The sequence below is a fragment of the Portunus trituberculatus genome, chromosome 37, assembly GCF_017591435.1.
Source record: "Portunus trituberculatus isolate SZX2019 chromosome 37, ASM1759143v1, whole genome shotgun sequence".
Lineage (NCBI taxonomy): Eukaryota > Metazoa > Arthropoda > Malacostraca > Decapoda > Portunidae > Portunus > Portunus trituberculatus.
The window spans coordinates 3,869,187-3,889,186 of record NC_059291.1 but is presented as its reverse complement, the minus strand read 5'-3'; the positions used below and the strand labels follow the sequence as shown (position 1 = coordinate 3,889,186).

At 41.5% G+C, this 20,000-nt stretch overlaps 2 protein-coding genes across 3 annotated transcripts in view; both read right to left on the bottom strand.

Annotated features, from left to right (window-relative positions):
* LOC123514366 (zwei Ig domain protein zig-8-like) overlaps positions 1–6,267 on the bottom strand; it is a 65,929-nt gene extending 59,662 nt beyond the window's left edge. The window contains exon 1 of the mRNA XM_045272237.1: positions 5,803–6,267. Within this exon, the coding sequence (XP_045128172.1) occupies positions 5,803–5,881 (79 nt within the window). The 5' untranslated portion in view covers positions 5,882–6,267. The remainder of the gene's footprint in view (positions 1–5,802) is intronic.
* Positions 6,268–14,429: 8,162 nt separating this feature from the next.
* LOC123514299 (battenin-like) overlaps positions 14,430–20,000 on the bottom strand; it is a 23,070-nt gene continuing 17,499 nt past the window's right edge. The window contains exons 4-12 of one of the 2 annotated variants that reach the window (XR_006677556.1): positions 19,543–19,621; positions 19,217–19,354; positions 18,514–18,746; positions 17,800–17,943; positions 17,318–17,471; positions 16,998–17,066; positions 16,338–16,486; positions 15,950–16,090; positions 14,430–15,382 (exon numbers count right to left, since the gene is read on the bottom strand). Coding sequence is in view for 1 of the 2 variants with exons in the window: in XM_045272120.1 (XP_045128055.1) it covers positions 15,251–15,382; positions 15,950–16,107; positions 16,354–16,486; positions 16,998–17,066; positions 17,318–17,471; positions 17,800–17,943; positions 18,514–18,746; positions 19,217–19,354; positions 19,543–19,621 (1,240 nt within the window). In the remaining variant the exon portion in view is untranslated. Of the gene's footprint in view, positions 15,383–15,949; positions 16,108–16,337; positions 16,487–16,997; positions 17,067–17,317; positions 17,472–17,799; positions 17,944–18,513; positions 18,747–19,216; positions 19,355–19,542; positions 19,622–20,000 lie in introns of both variants that reach the window. The other variant, XM_045272120.1, reaches the window with a different exon arrangement.

Genomic DNA, 20,000 nt, shown 5'->3' with positions numbered 1-20,000 from the left:
AGAGAGAGAGAGAGAGAGAGAGAGAGAGAGAGAGAGAGCTGCAAAGGCCACGTGGGCACTAAAGAGGCTCCATTACAGCCCTATTTATGGTGCCTCATTAACGCTAAACAACGATTCATTCCGCTCTCCATTGTCAGGATTTTTTTTCGAGAAGAGCACAAAAATATACATTCATAACTTATATTTCCAAAGGTTCTATCCATGGACGGAGTGAACTGGTATTCCTCGGATCAGACTCGTCTTAAAAGCCTGACTGCCCTTGAAGAAGAGACTCAGAGTGGCCTTCATAACTCTCCCGACTTTCTCCGTATTGATTCCTGCGAAATTTCATCTCGACTTTCCTTGATTATGAGAAATATTTTTAAAAGATTCTCCAACTCTTAACTTCCCGTCAGTAACCTCATGGTGATGCTCTGAACCCACCCTGGTATTTCCCGAAGATAGCAGTCCCTGTGGTCCTTCAAGTCGTCCCACAGTGGCCTCAATAGACTGCCTTTTGTGAAACTTTTGTAACTGTTCCAAGTAAGAAGATTCTCCAATACGATGATCTATAAAAGTCGGGATGATGGCAATCTTCTTACATGTTTAGTGTGATCCTTATCGTCCTGTTAGGGGTGCTTGGTGAGATTCTTTTCCGTAGCCTCAGGTTATTCAAGTATTTCAAAAGCATGGAATAAAATAAATTTCCTAGTACGTAATACAGGTGTCTACTATTTCCACAGTGCTGTTATGGCGCGAGTCCTTTCATCCTTCTGACTCAAAGCAACATATAAGATCTTTAAAGTTTTTATAAGCATCTGCAAGAGACAGAAGGGAATAGAAAAGAACTTATTTTGCAATCTCTAAAGAATACAATGTTCTCAGAAGTGGCTATAGAACAAGAAAAGAGATAAACTTCCAACATGACATGAGCTAAACAATGAAAACTACGACATAACATGACATATAATCTTACTAAGACAAAAGGTCATGTGTCTTCACGCTTTCATCACTTTTATTACTAATCGCCTGAACACTTCGTTGTCATTTGTCATTCCCATCACATTATAACTCTTTTCAGACCTGAAGATCAAAGGATTAAGCAGATCATTTTCCTTTTTACTGCGCTGCTTTGTTTAAAAGGATGTACATATGAAGGAATTTTTATTTTGTTATTTTTTATCGTTGGTGAAGCACACACACACACACACACACACACACACACACACACACACACAAACGCAACATTACATTCGTGCTTTATATACATTCCCTCGCATATTTCCTCATAGTCTCTTCCGTCTTACGAGTGATCTCTTCCTATATATAGTCGTGCACGTACGTTTTCGCTCACTCCGCCACTAGTTTCTTTTCTCCGTATCCAAATGATCCACGAGTATTCCTTCCTTTCATAGAATCGTCTCAAAATCTGCTTATACCTGATATTCCTCTCAGGAGTGACATTTCTTTTCCATTTACAAATACATTTGATTTTTTTTTTCTGTTCTTATTTTTTTATATATTCATTCTTAAGTAGAACAAGGTAAACTTCAAATAATAGGCTTCTTCAATCACTAATATGCGTATACTTCTTTCTTTTGACTTGTAATTTATTTGCTCCACTTTTTTTTCCCCCGTTTTTCAGCTTCTTATTTATTCTTCACTATCTTTGGTTTCACACTCAAGAGACACGAAGCGAATTATGTATTTCTGTTATTCATACCTTGCAATACTCTTTCCCTGCGAGCTGTTTCACACTCTTTCTTCCTCATTTACATGATTATGTTCGTGTTCGTGAAGGAAGTTACATGTCCAAAAACAAAAATTTGCATTCCGCACCTTAGCTTTGCTGTATCACACTGCTGTGTCACCTGCCTCACACCCACACGTTTGCTGTTATTTAGTTCACACACTGTTACGCAGTCCATGGCAGTACAACTGCATTCATTCAGCTTAGTTATTTATTTTTGCTGGTGAGGAAACTACTAGAGCCAAAAAGACATCAGCCCTGCGTATCAGTCTCTCTTGATAAAATATACCGACGTATATCCGTCTGCAGTCCCCATCCATAAATATGTCTGTTTTTCTTTTAAAGTTCCTAATAACTCGTAACTAATAACTCGATTACTAAGTATGTTCCATGAACTTACAGTCTATTTCGATAATCAGTCTTTTCCTATCTGTTCATAAAAGAAAAGTGTAATTTAATCAAGGTTGAATCCATTATTTTTTCACCTTTCCGGATTACTGATTCTGCGAAGTTTCTGAGCTCACGTCCACTTATTATATATATTTTGTTACAACAGGATAGTAAGCCGCAGCAGAAAGAACCAACGCAGCAATGGGCACTACCTATACCTTCGAAGATCCATCTCCCAATGAATTAGATACAAGAACACGCACTTGTTGGTAACCTTAGTGAGTGCTATAGACTGAGTAACCATAGATAACTGAACTTCAGCGGCTACTCACGGAAGTAATAACTCTTGTAAATAACTCATGAGGACGGACACGATGCTCTGAATGGATCTTTGGGAGGTTTATATGTGCTCATAATCAATACAGCATGTTTTCAAGGCAGAGAGAGAGAGAGAGAGAGAGAGAGAGCTGCCGAGAAATTCCAGAATTAAAGCCAAACTTCAGTAAACTAACCATCTGTGCCACAGATTAAACACACACACACACACACACACACACACACACACACACACACACACACACACACACACACACACACACACACACACACACACACACACACACACACACACACACACACACACACACACACACACACACACACACACACACACACACACACACACACACACACACAAGGTAAATAAAGGTACATCATAAGGAAATTTCAAAGAGGAGTTAGAATGAATGAAGGCAGACTAAGGAAGAAAAAGGTGAAATTTTCTTGTATCTTTCACTTTTGTTTGGTTGTAGTTCTCGCGTTATTTGTATTTCGTAATATTTTCTTCCTCTCATCATTCCTTTCTCTCTTCCTGCCTCTCACCATAAGAAGAAAAGAAAAGACTTCTTCTGTTTCTTCTGTTTCTTCTTCTTCTTCTTCTTCTTCTTCTTCTTTTCTTCTTCTTTTTCCATTTTCTTCCTATTGAAATTCGCACTTCAAAGTCTCAAAAATCTTAATCTTTAGTAAGAATTTCAAATAATCTCTTCTTAATGTTGAAATTGAATATTTTTAGTGACAAAGAATATCATCATTTCTCGGCTTTTTATTCACCAACAAATATTTATACTCTTTTAAAAAAAAAATCACTCGTTTACATGAAATATTTTAAAATCTACCTCAGTTTTTTATTTCTTTCTTTTTTTGTGATATTATTTGTGCATTTCTTTTTTTTTTTTTTTGCTTTGGTCTTTGTTTTACTTTAATCTTCGTTTTCTCCTTCTATTGTGAACTTCAATTTCCTTCATGTTCACTACACTCCATTTATTTCGCTTTTTCTCCTTTTTCCTTCCTTGTTTTAGATATATATCCCATGCGAGTAAATTTCCTGTGTTTTTTATTATTAATTATAGATAGACAGATAGAAAAAAGACAAACAGACAGATAGATATGTCGATAGATTGATTGACAGAAAGTTGGAGGGACATGTAGAGACCTAGTACATTGATGAACTGACAGATTTACCTATTGCTGCGTAGATGGATAGATTGCTAGAAAACATAATGGAAGTAAAGAGAATAGTATATATTGACGGATCTATGGAGAGAGAGAGAGAGAGAGAGAGAGAGAGAGAGAGAGAGAGAGAGAGAGAGGGTTTTTATACAGAAATATTCAGTATATCGTGACACCGTTGTTTCGTCATTCCTCATATTTCATTCCCCAGCGTTCAGTTTCCGGTCGAAGTTTTTTTTGTTTTGTTTTTTTTTTTTTGTTTTTTTTTTTTTACATGTTCACTTCTACTCTTTTTTTTTTTTTTACGGCAAACTTTAATATATTCTGAAATTCTTTAGGCAACAATCACAACAAAGTTTTCTTCCGTCTTTTCCTCCTGGTCATTGATGTATCTCTGAGGTATATGTAACAGTAAGTCTTTTTTTCCCCTCTTCTCCCTGGTTTCTGGTATTCATATTCAGTTTCCTTTTCCTGCACAGTTATCTTTTATTTCTGCATCTCTCGGTTTCGTGGCGTAGGAAAGCCAGAGCACTGTGCAGTAATCTCACGTTGTGGAAAATGTTGTACAAAGAAACCTGGAATCTTACGTGTTTTACTATCTATTAAATATACAAATGTGCCTAGTGGTCATCCATACACACACGACTGTTTCCAGCACTGATGAAGGTATACCAAGCTAACATACATACACCCAGACTCAGACACCATTTACACTATTGTCTTACATCATTTGAAAAGAAATGAGACGCTATTCCAACGACCATAAGCAGAAGAAGAAAAATCAATACTGATGAGGGTATTGCTTGAGGAATAAAGCAAGGGAAGAACCAAGACAGAAAGAAATAAGAAGAGAATAGACCAATACAAAAAAGAACCATCAAGGAAGTTCTGATGGATGAACGCAGCTTCCTGTCAACAACCTGAACCTAATTAAGATATTTTTGGTGCGAAATACGAAGACCTACACATTTTTTTTTTATTTCATTATGTCTTCTAGTTTACCCAAGAAGTAGAATAGTCGTAGCTAGAAGTGGGGTGACCTTTTGCCACTGTGTTGTGTCTTCCTTAATCTGCTGACGGTCTACTAACAAAATCTGACGAAAACCTGTAACGTTAATTTTCCTCAAATCTTGCTTTTATTATTTTTTCTTCTTCTTTTGACAACGTACTTGATGAAAAAGCGAAGGGGATTTTATAAAGTAAAAGGTATCTAGACATGAAAGGGGAAGACCTCTTATTGATATCAACCTTCAAAAATTAATTAGGTTCGAACGCTTCTTAGGGTAGGTCAGGGTAGATAAGTCAAGTTAGATTGCGTCCAGCTTCAGAAGTAATTGTAGACTTACAGGCAGGCTTACTCACTCAAACACTTTAAGAGAGGGACGCCTTGAAATAAATTTTGTCTTACTTTTTCCATACACACATAAACAATAACCATCTGTGTGTGTGTCTGTGTCTGTGTGTGTGTGTGTGTGTGTGTGTGTGTGTGTGTGTGTGTGTGTAAGCGAACGCGCAGGCAACGGAGCGAGACAGGGAGCGTTCATTCTTGTCTCAGAAGCGATAATATGCTGCATCAAAACAAAGGAAATTTTCTTTACGAGTTGCTTATTAAAACGGCGACCTGAAGGCGAGGTAATTTTGACAACGAAGAAGAGACCGAGGAGGAGTGGAGGAGAGGAGAGGTGAGGAGGGTGAGATAAATGAGTGGAGGAAAGTAAAGAGAGTGTGATAGATTAAAGTAAGATAACAAAGAGATGACAGAGAGAGAGAGAGAGAGAGAGAGAGAGAGAGAGAGAGAGAGAGAGAGAGAGAGAGAGAGAGAGAGAGAGAGAGAGAGAGAGAGAGAGAGAGAGGTGGGGAAAGGTATGTGTGTGTGTGTGTGTGTGTCTTTATCAGCAAGAGTTGATTTTAGAAGCAAAAGTTAATATATTTCATGTCTGTTTTCCTTCCACGCCTTTGTCTACGGTCCCGATATTTATTACACACACAATACAAAAAATGTTTCAGTCGTATCTGTCTCCTCGCGGTTGAAAGACTATTATTAAAAATCCTGGAGAGAAATGTGACTTTTTGAGTTGTGACTCTCTCTCTCTCTCTCTCTCTCTCTCTCTCTCTCTCTCTCTCTCTCTCTCTCTCTCTCTCTCTCTCTCTCTCCATCTTCGCCAAGTACTCACCAGCACCACCCGCTGCTGCCAGCAGGACGATAGAGGCCGCCTGGGACAGCACCGTGAGGTGGCGTGTCCGAGAAGGCATCGCGGATGTACTACAGCCTTGCTAGCACGAGTCGCGAGTCGAGCACTGCACTCCGGCACTACCCCCGCCACCCAGCCCTGGCATGGTGCCGCTGAACTGTCCTCAACTGAAGGCCAACGAGTTTTCTTAACGAGATTGGCCTTTTTGGTGTCCTCGGACAAAATTACTGAATAAATTATCAAGTAAGATCAGTATTGGCCAGCTGTGAGGGGGCAAACGCCGAGGAAGCCAGGTGTGCAGGGCGGGACAGTGGCAGGAAGGTAGATGAGCGATGAGGTGCGAGGTAGAGTTAAGTTGGAACACGAGCGCGCGTCACTGTGGCGGAGGAACCAGCCTTCCACGCGCGGCTCTCGGGGCGACTAGATCAACAGGCAGCAGGACCCCTCTGACCCGCCCCGCGCCTGCCCACTGACCCAGCCTCCGCCTGCTGTTGACCCGCCACCGCCTGCACATCTCTGACGCTGGGAAGGCGACTAGGGAGAATGCAACGGTGCGATCTCATCCAAGTATATAGATTGAATGGAGAATTAATGATACTATCACCAAGTTACTCATTGTGATTAATAGTCGTTCGTGAGGCATAAAGGAATAATACTAAAGCACGGGAGGCAGTACGATAAACACAGCGTATATTCGCAATGCCTGGGGACGCCCAACACACCTACATGACACACTAAAAGTTTGGAGAAAGAAATGTCAATATTGGTAGTACACATAAATATGAGAACGTACGCTTGAAAACTATGTAGACAAGCCGAGTTTGGGAGGCTCCCATTACCGACTTCAAATAGTGCAAATAACCCACTCTCTTTCAGAATCCGTGCACCATTCACAGATCCGGGCCACTGGGTCATCATATCCAAGAATTTAAATTTTTCTCAGATACAATCTGCACATTGATGGCATGCTGCTCTTTTCTAATTACATACATAATCCATCTTGAATTCCAGTAGTCGTTCTTATAAGTAGAAATGACAACGTAATTATATTCAAAAGCCATTAAACTAAGGCTTGGTGTGGCCTGTAATATCTCCTTTGTTTCTGGTATCTGTCAGCCCCACTATTCACATTCTATGCCCACAGCAGCATTTTGTATAACAATTCTTTACCATTCACTTATCAGCCGTGTTCTTGCTACGTATTCCCCTAAATGATTCTCCAGTAGAGGCTGCTCTGTCGATAATATGACCGTCACCAGCAACTTCAGTAAGTGTTGGTTGCTGTAACTCACCTCCAGACTCAGATCACCAAGTACATGATACGGATCATTCAGATCAGGGTATATCCAGATCAGGATGTAAATAGAATACATGCCGCACCACTGAAACGGATCACGGTATAGAAGACGCCTCTATAACGGCGCCCTGATCCCCTCGTCTCGGCAGGGGTGGGTAGAGCCTTCTGCCAACCCTGCCGCTGATCTTTACATTCACTGGACAAAACAGGCCCTGGAAATAGAAAAAGGCAGGAGCTATCTCATCCGTTGGTTCGTTGCTGTTGATGGGCTCACGGGTGAAAGCACAGCGGAATAAAACCTGATGACCACGTCTGCCGTAAAGAAGTCAAAAGAAGTCAATAGAAGAAAGGCAAGGAATTGTAATAGAACTCTAATAAAATCGGAAAATATCACGCATCTTCTCACCTGCAATAGGGGTGACACGAAAAGCTGGAGCAGTGAGAAGACGGACAGATTTGTGATAAAAGCTGCGACACACGGGAGGGGACTGCCACGCTGAGTGAAATCTTGGGAGACGAGTCCAAAGTCAACGCCAGAGTCAGACTTTGAGCCGTCAATAAATAGCGAGTGTGCTGCCCCACGTACTGGGATGAATGGTGGCAGAAGAGAATAAGAAAGAGAAAGAGGAGAGGAGGAGGAAGAAGAAAATTAAAAGAAGAAAAAATAAGTTCATGGTGGTGATGTTAGTTATTATAGATTGAAAATTACTACAGTTACGCTGCAATGGTAAGCCAGATAATAAATAGCTAATGGTCTTCATTATAACCAGTATCACTATATTTGTAGATCAACTGCCAAACAATGATGAATACTTGAATATCGCAGTGAAGTGTTTGGCTACAGATAGACCAAAAGTGACAAAATAAAAAGAAAAAGGAAATTATAAAAAATGAATTTTGTCTTAAGGTCCAAAGCCAATAGATATTCTGCTAGCGTCTCTGTTTTATTGTGGGCGATAAGAGTGTAAATTTAATATACTGCACTTCATTAACTCGATAAACCGAAATGCTCCCAGCGCAGTCTGTGGCTGTACTTGGTAAAGTATTGTTTCTGAAGAGCCGCTGCTTGTTATTCCCTTCGCGGCAGGAAGGACGTGGTGGACTAGAGTGGCACGTTGAACACCCCTCTCTCCAGCTTGCCTGTATCCCGCCGCTGTTTGGATGGACACTGGCAGCGCTTACCCGTGTGTGGCTGGAGTGCTGCTTTGTCATTTGCTTTTAAGAAATAGGAATCATGACTATAAACATGTGCATCCACTCCCACAATGTACCAGAAATTTTAGGTAAAGAAATTGAATTATAAAGTAACTTCCTCATTATACACACACACACACACACACACACACACACACACACACACACACACACACACACACACTTGGTTACTATTTTCTTTTCCCACGGTGTCGAAATGGTGCCGGCCAGACTTAATTAAAAGTGAACGCTACTTACCTCCTTCCTCACCGTGGGCACGGATCGAACTCATGACCCTTCGGCCGCGACACAAGTAGTGCCACACAAAGCCAGCTGATCCCCGATATGGACTCTGAGAGGCTGGCGGGAGTCAAAGGAAAGGAATCGATGAGATGCATGTGTACGTACTTTCATCTCACCTTGATTAGAAGTGATGCATGGGTGGCGTGTCCTCCTCCCCCGCACCCTTCCTACCTGCCTCCCCCATCCTTCCATCCAGCTTAATGAGTGCGTCAAGACACTGGCAGGAAGGGCATCGAACACTTCATTATCCTTCGTCAGTTGCATTACTAAGACGAACACCTCTCGAGACCAGGATCCTCTCTCGGCAAGGGTCAGGTTTCATTACTATGATGGCAAACTACTCCTGGATTGAAAAATAATTCTCTCTCTCTCTCTCTCTCTCTCTCTCTCTCTCTCTCTCTCTCTCTCTCTCTCTCTCTCTTTCTCTTCATCGAGGTAAATTAATGTATTGTCCCTCATTGTAATCATTCTTTCTAGTAAAAAATTAATTGTTATTTTTTTTATTGTCAATGTTGTCATTGTTACAATCATTATTATCATTGTTGATACTGGGAGTAGTAGTTCTAGCATCGTTGTGTTCGATATTATTGTTATTATTATTACTACAATACTTGAATTACTATCATCATCGTTACGCGTACCAGTTATCAGTTATTAATGTGTCTGTCATGCATGAATCGGAATATACGGTAATTATGCAAAAACGCACCATAATGAATTTCATACGTCAACGGAAAACCCACAAAAACATGACGAATTAAACATCCCTTCCTTCCTCACGGTGATCAATGAACATTTGCATTTTATTCAGTTCTTGACGGAATGGAAAAATGATAGATAAATATTGCACCTGTCATAATTAAACCATTTTTGCAGTGGATTAACTCAGTATATTAATACAAATTGTGCTTAGCGGTGTGGACGACAGACAAACATGGGAAAATTTATCATGTTTTCATCTCTATTGCTTCGTCGAACAGGAGGAGAATGCAGATATCATTTAATATATAACGTGATGTAGCCTAGTAGTTTTGAAGCATCAGTCGCGCCAGTCAGGAGGTCAGGAAGTGTTATTGCAGTGACTAATAACTTGGAGTATGTGTGCAGCTTTTGTACGTGTTAGAATTACTCAAGTGCTTTGCTTGTGGACTTTGTTGTTGTTGTTGTTGTTGTTGTTGTTGTTGTTGTTGTTGTTGTAGTTCTTCTTCTTCTTCTTCTTCTTCTTCTTCTTCTTGCTGCTGTGGCTGTTGTTTTTATTTGCTTTTTCTTGTTCTTGTTCTTGTTCTTGTTCTTCTTCTTCTATCGTCCCGTAAATAAACACACGTTATTGTTGTTGTTCTTATTGTTGCTGTTCTTTTGATTTTCCTTCTTCTTCTTCTTTCTACTGTTCCACTCATCAACCACTCTGTTTGAAAACCAGTTCCTTCCCATTTCCTTCCTAAACCTGAATTTTTCAAGTTTAAACCCAGTAGCGGAGACAGAACCAGAAAAATGGGTTTAAACTTGAAAAATTCAGGTTTAGGAAGGAAATGGGAAGGAACTGGTTTTCAAACAGAGTGGTTGATGAGTGGAACGGTCTCAGTGGTCATGTAATCAGGGCTGAGTCAATAGGGAGCTTTAAAAGAAGGTTAGATAAATTCATGAATGGGGAAGATAGATGGAATTAGGTAGCTTAAGCACACTGGAACTGCCTCGTATAGGATGGCGGCCTCTTGCAGCTTCCCTCCTTTCTTATGTTCTTATGTTCTTATGTTCTTCTTCTTCTTCTTCTTCTTCTTCTTTTTCTTATTTTATCGTCCCCTAAAACACACACACACACACACACACACACACACACACACACACACACACACACACACACACACACACACACACACAGCTACTCCCTTCAAGATTTCCTGCAGTACATTGGCAGCACCGTGAGGCTTCCTTGCGTCCTCCACGGGCTACGTTGCTTAACTCCTTCAGTACTGAGACTTATATTTACCTTGAGTTTGGATGTGATTAGACGATTTTGCGTACATTAGAAAGGGTATATGGAGGTTAGAAATTCAATGGCCAGAGTCTTCACTAGTCTAATCCCAAACATAAGTTTCTGAAGCTATTTAAAAATCACCAAATAGTAAGCAGAATTTCACCGGTGCTACAGATCCATGGAGTCCGGTATTGAGTTGAGTGAGACGTGTTACTTTCCCCTTTTCTTCGTCTTCTCACAAACGTTTCCCATTCTGCTTCATTACACACTGCTCTTCTGATGTTCCTTTCCCTGGAGCCAGTACACTCTTCCCCCATAACGTGTTTCGCTTTTCCTTATTGTTCGGCTGCTATACGAGCACTCAAGCTTCATCAGTCAGTGGAAGTCGCCAGTAACTCCTAAGATGCTGTGAAATTTATCAACAGCTCGTATTGCCAAACGGATTTTTAGCTCTCTCTCTCTCTCTCTCTCTCTCTCTCTCTCTCTCTCTCTCTCTCTCTCTCTCTCTCTCTCTCTCTCTCTCTCTCTCTCTCTCTCTCTCTCTCTCTCTATTGTTTCCTCCATTACTTTCACTTCTCTCCTCTTCTTTCACTTTGCCATTAAATTTCATAACGTTTGTTTTTTCCTACATTTTTTTTTTACCCTCGCATTTTTTCACTCCCTTCCCTTCACAACTTTATTTCCTCAATCTTTCCTGTTATATCTTTTTTTTTTTACTTTTTTCCTTTGTAGCGCCGCAGAGCAGGAACAAAACACTACAGGGTAAAAGGATTCATAAGAAGACTTTCCTTTATATATATTTTTTTTTCAACAGAACGCTGCATTGATTTCTTGTTGCTTAATAACTTAAAGGACAATATGAGAGTGTTAGAGAAAGAGAGAGAGGGAGAGGGAGAGGGAGAGGGAGAGGGAGGAATTCTTCAGTCTAGTCACGTTCTTAACTTACGATTGTGCAGGAAAGAACTTTTAAGAGGTGATTGTGTAGCGATAAAGTGTAATTCTGCCCTCATGCTGCCAGAATATTTAAAAGATTATGGAAGTTAAGAGAGGCCGAGAGAGAAAGAAAAAAAAAAAAAAAGGAGGATTTCATCTTATCTTTTTTTTCAGCTCAGTCTCATTTCCAAATTGTTTGTACAGGAAAGAACTTTTAACTGGTGATTGTGTTGCAATAAAGTGCAGTGTTTTCCTTACGCTGCAGGGAATGGTTATGAAAGCCATCAATGTTAGAGAAAGGGTAATGGAAGGGTTCTCTTTTTTTTTTATCCCGTGTTCTTCTAAAAATAAAAAAAAGTAAAAAAAACAAGTCATGGTGTTCCTAAAGAGTTGAATTCCTCTTCCCTAGCGCTGCCGAAATATATCAGGTTGAAGGGGGCCTTTCCCCTTTAGATTTGTGCGTTCTCTCTCTCTCTCTCTCTCTCTCTCTCTCTCTCTCTCTCTCTCTCTCTCTCTCTCTCTCTCTCTCTCTCTCTCTCTCTCTCTCTCTCTCTCTCTCTCTCTCTCTCTCTCTCTCTCTCTCTCTCTCTCACAACGACCCCTACTCGGCAGTGCTAAGTTTAGATGTATCTTTTCCTTTCCTCTCCCTTCCTTGAAACGTGAGTCATCCCATACAAGAACCATCTTTGGCGTCATTCAGTAATACGACTTCAATGGCAAAGGAAACACATATCACTGGAAAAATCTGCAGGGCTAGGAAACTAACAGAGGGAGCAGCAAGGGGTGGTAACAGGAGGAACTCAAGATACAAGCCGTTCAATAGAGACGCGCACTGTCCTTGTTTACACAGGATAATGGCCGTATAGTCGACCTGAGGATAGTCCTGCTCCTTCTGTACTCGTAGAGGGGCAGGGAATGTCATGACAATACTCCCATCAACAGTGTCAACTCTCCGCATGCGAAATAGACTTGTTTCTGCCTCCAGGAATGTGAAAGTTGACGATGGTTTTGGTCCAGAGAATTCCCTCGAGAGCACAGTTTGCCAGCAAGACTTTTCCTTACCTTGTGTTGCACCAAGGAGGTTCTCGCCACTAGATGCCAGTGAAGACCACTCCTATTACTAGCTCAAAACAGCGAGAATCAGGAAATAGTCGAACGCAAATGACTGACCAATTAACTCATATCACAAGATCCAGCGATTTCAATTAATAGCTTATGTGCGAAAGAGGTCATTCATAGTGTCCTCTTCGAACTGCCTGAATAGCGACCCCCAACCTCACACCGGCTGCTTATCTTGCTCTTCTGTCCTGGCTCGTCCCGCTCCCTGCCTTTCACACACACCGCCACACGTGCCTCTGAAGGTGATGTTTTAGTCAAGTGTTCGTCTCGTTACTTGAGTCAGCAGTGATGTCAAACACTTACGAGTATTACGGGAAATGTATACACGGTTGTTTTTCCATGCATTCTAACTATTCTTTCGTTGTCTAGTTACTTCTTTATTTTTTGTGATTTCTTAAGTATCTGTCTATAGAATTTAGATTGAAAATAGCAGTAATACTTTTTTACTTTCATCTTTTTTCATGCACAAGAAATATCACCTGTCATATTTTACGCCAGATTTGGTTAGGTTAGTTATAGATTATTTGAAATCAAGTTAGATTAGGTTGAAGATCAGTTTTGCATTAAGTCTCAAATCTTTCTTTACCTCCATCTATCTCATCTCTTATTCTTCCTTTCTTATCTCTTCCCTTGTCTTCCTTTCCTTTCCCTTCTCTTCTCTTCTCTTCTCTTCTCTTCTCTTTCTTTCCCTTCCCTTCCCTTCCCTTCCCTTCCTTCCTTCCCTCCCCTTCCCTTCCCTATCCTTCCCTTCCCTTCCCTTCCCTTCCCTTCCCTTCTATTCCCTTCCCTTCCCTATCCTTCCCTTTCCTTCCTTTCCCTTCCCTTCCTTTCCCTTTCCTTTCCTTCCTTTCCCTCCCTTTCCAACCCAGCTATTCTATAATTGCCTTCCAACAGCCGATATATCATTGGTGTTTGCCGTCCCATGATCAAAACCCGGCTTCTCCGTTCCAACACATTTCTTATTTGCATTTTAACAACTCAGCATACCTCGCTTCTGTATTCCCGTTTCTTATCTCCCCTATCATGCTCGGCGCCTTGTGTCCTTGTTGTGGCGCTAGAAATATCAGTTGGTCAATCAGTCAATCAGTCAGTCTTTATTCATTTATTCATATATTTCTTGTTTATTGTATCTCGTGTGTGTGTGTGTGTGTGTGTGTGTGTGTGTGTGTGTGTGTGTGTGTGTGTGTGTTTTCATGTTTCCACTCTTGTCTACGTTTATTACTTTTATTAAATCTCCTGTTTACGTTGTGTTGTACTTTCCGTCGTAAATTTCCGGGAAGGGAAAGCCACCCAGGTCTCCACTCACATAGATAGTAATAAAAACACTACTTTGATAATTGATTTTCCATTCCAAAAGTCAAAGAACAATGTATATAATTATTGTTTTGATCTCTCTCTCTCTCTCTCTCTCTCTCTCTCTCTCTCTCTCTCTCTCTCTCTCTCTCTCTCTCTCTCTCTCTCTCTCTCTCTCTCTCTCTCTCTCTCGTATATTTGGATTAACGTAGTTATCCCTTTAAATTAAAAATTTCATAGAAAGTGGAAACTGGAAGGGCATCTTTAATAAAAAGTATAGATTTTGAAGTACACACACACACACACACACACACACACACACACACACACACACACACACACATATATATATATATATATATATATATATATATATATATATATATATATATATATATATATATATATATATATATATATATATATATATATATATATATATATTATACCTGAAGTTGTTTCTTTCCGAGTGAGGTTACAGGAAGACTGTAGTAAGACAGTTTCTTTGGATGTCAGTTCATTTATTCATTCCGAAACACCAGTTCGTAAGGTGTTCACTTCAACACTGCGCGGCTCGCTAGGTGACCTTTTGTCTGATCCCTTGCCTAACTGTCACCCTGGCGACTCGGAGCGCGTTTGAAGCCGCACCTCATCACCCTCACAATCCCATCAAACTGGAGGAGCTCGTCTTTGTATCTTCTTAGTTTGCGAGGCAGAGCATGGCATTAACAACGCTGTAGGAAACACTATCCCTGTTTTCATTGTTTATTGTTTCGATAGATATATAATTACTATACATTCTATTGATTTGCACTTCTGCGTATATATATATATATATATATATATATATATATATATATATATATATATATATATATATATATATATATATATATATAATATACACGCTCACATACATAGTCTCACCATAGGCAGGGCGATAGTAGCGATGTCTTGTACAGTCACATGAGTGAATTCTTCCCTATATATACTCGTACATTCGTTGTATTTTACTTCTTTTTTGCAACCCTGAGTCCTCTGAATATTTGGAAATGTATCACATGTCAGATTTTTTTTACGAAATCATCAGACCAGAAAACTAAAGCTTGCAGAAAAACCTTAAACTCAATGGAGACTAATGTAGAGCGTTGTTCAACGTGGACCACAAGTGCACTGCATAACACGTCATAATACTGATCAAGTGCTAGAGATTGCGAGACCGCGTCCACAAACTTGGCTCATCACTGTACGTGCAGTACATCAGTCTCCTGGTGCAGCGGAAAGGCCGGTTTCCCGTGTTCATCCTTGTGGCGGCGTCACTGGCGGTAGAGATGGTGGTGACACAGGTACTCATGGGTGGGGATGGAGACGAAGCCTGCCAGCATGGCGGGAAGGAACAGGAAGGCGGGGAAGATGGCCATGGTGAACTCTCGGTCTTCTTCATTTGTCTGTGGGGAGAGTCACGTGTATTGGCTTATTAACCACCCTGATCGTAACGTTTGAGCTTCACTGCTTTTCATCCTCTCACCTGCTGTGATCTAGCTAACTTCAGATGATTCAATGTTTAACAGCAAAGTATTCGCATTTTCAAAGAAAGAAAACTTAGGTATTAGACGCTTTCGATCCAGTCATTTGTTTTAGAAATCAGTGCAATCCTATTTAACGGGATGTACGTATTTTACTAAGCTAAATGTATTTTACTAAAGCTAAAATGTCCCGTAACAGAATCTTTAGCATCCCATAAATGTTATAACACGTTGCCAGATTATGCCTCGACATCCTTTCTCCCTACATCTCGAGCAAGCCAAGCATCAAACCAATATTGAACACTTTGGGCAATGCATATCCACAGTTTCATTGCTATCAATATATCTTTCCTTAATCGCTAACTACTTTAAGACATTTCCTCTTTTCTACAACCATCTTCAAATTTTTTTTTTTAATCCATATTTTTCATGTAGATGCTTACAGTCATGGGACATATAATTGAGAACTACATACTAAGTCTCCATTACCTTGTTATGCAAAGAAAAGACGGCTGCTCTGAAGGTGGCGCCCTCAGTGAGCCCCTGCACGAACATGAGGGCGAATATGATATACAGTGAAGGGAGGTAGTGAAAGTGAGCCTCCGTCCCTACCACTGCCGCAATCACCAACTGGAAAAAAAAACACATTCGTAACAAAACTATAACTTCGTGTATTGCAAACACACCGTATACAAAAATAACTAATGCAACTTTTTTTTTCATATCACAATATATTGTACCATTATCTATATTATCGGTGTAGATTTTCTATGATACGTGTCATGGAAACTTCAAGATAATGTCTCCTGGTAACATCACCCTTCGTGTATAGTAAAGTGGTTAGAGGGACAAGTGGCTGTCTAGACTCAGAACTTACGGCTAGGAGGAATAGAGCCACATGGAGGGAAGAAGGAACAGCTTGTGGAAGCTTCGTGAAATTAAAGTCCCAAGGCAGCGAATTGTGATGCTCCAGGAATACTGTTGAGCGTGAGTGAGCGGTGACACGGGGAAGTAGACCATCTCAAGCTGCAAGAGAAATACAGGCGGCTCACCAAGTTGTTGACCAAGAGGTAGAGTGTTTGTGGTGCACGGAGGCGGTGCTGCTTTCATACTCGTGAAATTTATATGTGTTTGTGTGCTCGTGTTGCATTTAGCTCTGTACTTTGGTAGTGCTACTCCACTCTGACTTAAAGCGTTGGAGTGTAAACTGAAGTGGCTGGCAAAGAAACAGCGATCCCATTTGAGAACGGATTTGCAAACAAAGAAGTAGACTAAAAGAGAGAGAGAGAGAGAGAGAGAGAGAGAGAGAGAGAGAGAGAGAGAGAGAGAGAGAGAGAGAGAGAGAGAGAGAGAGAGAGAGAGAGAGAGAGACTGTCCCCACCTCTATGATCCCTCTCAGAACTGCACCGCCATGTTCTCGTGCCGCAGAGCTGAGCTGTCCGAGGAATAAAGGAAGTGGAATGGAAGGAAATAGTGCATAACTCTCCCTGGAAAGCAAAACAACACTGGAAAGACGAGAGAGGAGCAGCTGACTTACCAAGCCCTGATTGGTGAAGTACATGATCAGGTAGAACACCGCCATCGGCAACAGGTACTTCTGTGCTCTCTGTAACACAAGGCTGAGTCACCCCAAGTCTAGGCTCCGCACCGCACTCCGCTGCCAGAGCTGATGAGTTACTAAAAAAAAAGTCATGATAACGCAAAAAAAAATCCGACTTAGGGCGGAAAAATGAGGAGGAAAAAATTAATGAGAATTATCTCCTGAAAAAGCTCTATATATATCAAGTTGAGCTCCACCTGTACCTGTGTAAGAAAGGGGCAGGTAGGAGCCATCCCATAATCCTCACATGAATTTACCCCAAAAATGAAGATCTTTTCCTTGATGCGTGCGGCCATCTTCTGCTTCTTGCCCTCCATCTCCTCCTCTTCACACACCAGGGTGGCGCTGTCCACATTCTCCAGGTCTGAGGGACCCTTGACGGGCTGCGCTCTGCTCAGCAAACACCAGAAACTGAGAATGAAAACACGATGGTTAGCTATGTGCTTTTTATCTTGTAACACCGATGCTGACCAATGGGAAGAGTCTCGTGCGTGACCCTAAGAGGTGCCGTCACTGATAAAGAGTAACTATGAAGAAGTATTACAATTCCCTGAGACTGAGGTGACTATGAATTACCATCCATAGAAAATTAACAGTATCTAAGAAGGCAACATTATCATCCTCGTAGATTGAAGAGTGACTGTGAATAAAATCATTAAATTCTTGGACTCTTCATATTTACTATAAGGATGAATTGCCAAGAATTATCTCCGGCCATGAAGAGTTGAGAGCGACCCACCTAAAGACGATGAGCAGAGGCACGGCGAGGAAGGTGAGCAGTGCGTGGCGAGGGTGCAAACCCCAGGTGGTCATGGCGGAGAAAAGCAGCGGACCTACGAAGGTCGCCACGCCAGTACCCGAAGACCACAGCGACAACACGTGTCTGGAATGGCGAGACGCGGTGGGGGTTGAGGATAAAGGGTTAAAGTATGTAAGGCTCTTGTTCAGTCTTCTTTAGCTTTACTTTTTTTTTACAAGCGGTGGATTCTCCTTATCAGCTCTCGTCCATTATCGTTATTGCAGTTTAATTTTTTTTATAAGTACAGATGAGTGATTAGTGTATAGTGAAAGGTTTCTTGAGATTTGTATTCATGACTTTCTCTCTCTCTCTCTCTCTCTCTCTCTCTCTCTCTCTCTCTCTCTCTCTCTCTCTCTCTCTCTCTCTCTCTCTCTCTCTCTCTCTCTCTCTCTCTCTCTCTCTCTCTCTCTCTCTCTCTCTCTCTCTCTCTCTCTCTCTCTCTCTCTCTGATGTACTATGTACTGATGTAAAGAATATGTATGTACTGATGTAAAGAATAACCACTTCATAGTGGAATAAATATTTTATTATTTATTATTATTACTCTCTCTCTCTCTCTCTCTCTCTCTCTCTCTCTCTCTCTCTCTCTCTCTCTCTCTCTCTCTCTCTCTCTCTCTCTCTCTCTCTCTCTCTCTCTCTCTCTCTCTCTCTCACTTGTGATAGTTAGTGGCGTGGCCGAGGAAGGTAGGATCGGAGAGGCCACGTGAGGCGGAAGCCAAAGCCACGCCGAGAAACACGAGGTCTGGCGAGGTGAGGCCCAGTATTAAGTAGGAGACGACGCAGAGAATGCTCAGCAGCCACACCCGCAGACCCACGCCCAGCAGCAGGGTCAGGGGTGCCGCGAGGGTGAGCGCCGTGGCGGGCAACGTGTCAGCCACCAAGATTGCCTTCCGGGAGGAGGAACACGCTGAGTACATCATGTGTGTGTGTGTGTGTGTGTGTGTGTGTGTGTGTGTGTGTGTGTGTGTGTGTGTGTGTGTGTGTGTGTGTGTGTTTCTTATATGCAAGAGGAAAGCTTACCAAGGGCAACAAAATAATAAAAAAAAGGCCTACTTAAAGTGTAAGTGATTTCAGTATTATCTTATTACACTTAATTTGTTACCTTTCTGTGGATTCAAGAGATCTAATATTTATATCTGTTTGTAAGGCTGGTCTTCCACTCCATCGTTCCACATGTTGTCATAAAAGACAGTTTGTGTGCAATGAAGACTTTTAACGAGTTGAGAGGGGAATGGACTGTGATATACCAAATGTGTGTGTGTGTGTGTGTGTGTGTGTGTGTGTGTGTGTGTGTGTGTGTGTGTGTGTGTGTGTGTGTGTGTGTGTGTGTGTGTGTGTGTATCTGCAGCAAGCTTACCCCAGTTGAGTGGCGATTACACGTGAAGGTATTAACGAAGGAGTCATTACCCCACCCAGGGAGGCTGATGGTGACCTCTAGCGAGGCGTTGGGGGGCTGGCCAGGCGGCGCTGCCGGAGCGGACCTTTCACTATACTCCTGAGGGAGATAGGAACAGATTACATCACTAAATAAGTACCATCTCTCCCTCTGTCGTTCTACTTTCTTATCTACAAAAATCGATGTTTCTATAGACGAACAGTAAATAGTGAGATGAATATCACTGAATACATCACGTTTATTGAATACATTGGTGAGGTCCGGCGCGAGGCAGGCGCGGAACTCACCTGGTGCTGAGTCGCGAGCAGGTCATAGGCGGCGGTGATCATGACCCAGTAGGAGAAGTTGTTGCAGAAGCCGAGCAGCCTGGGAGAGGAAAAGGATGATGTAGCTGTGTGTGTGTGTGTGTGTGTGTGTGTGTGTGTGTGTGTGTGTGTGTGTGTGTGTGTGTGTAATATGGCATGTGTAGCCGTATGTTTGTTCGTTTGTACACATGGTTTGCTTCACGACAGAAATGGCTTACATCATCAGAATGACAAGTATCTTATTTTATTTGTTCTGAATGCTACATCACGTCCAGACGAATCGACCGCTCTGTCTGTACGTGCTTGTGTGGTTAGGTTACCAGGGATGTGGGTGGGCGGCGAAGTGTCAACATGAAGCACATTGTTTCCTAGTATAGGGTGCACAATTATTTCCACACAAAGGAGGGATGGCGTGAACGAGCCTTTAAACCGGTAAAAAG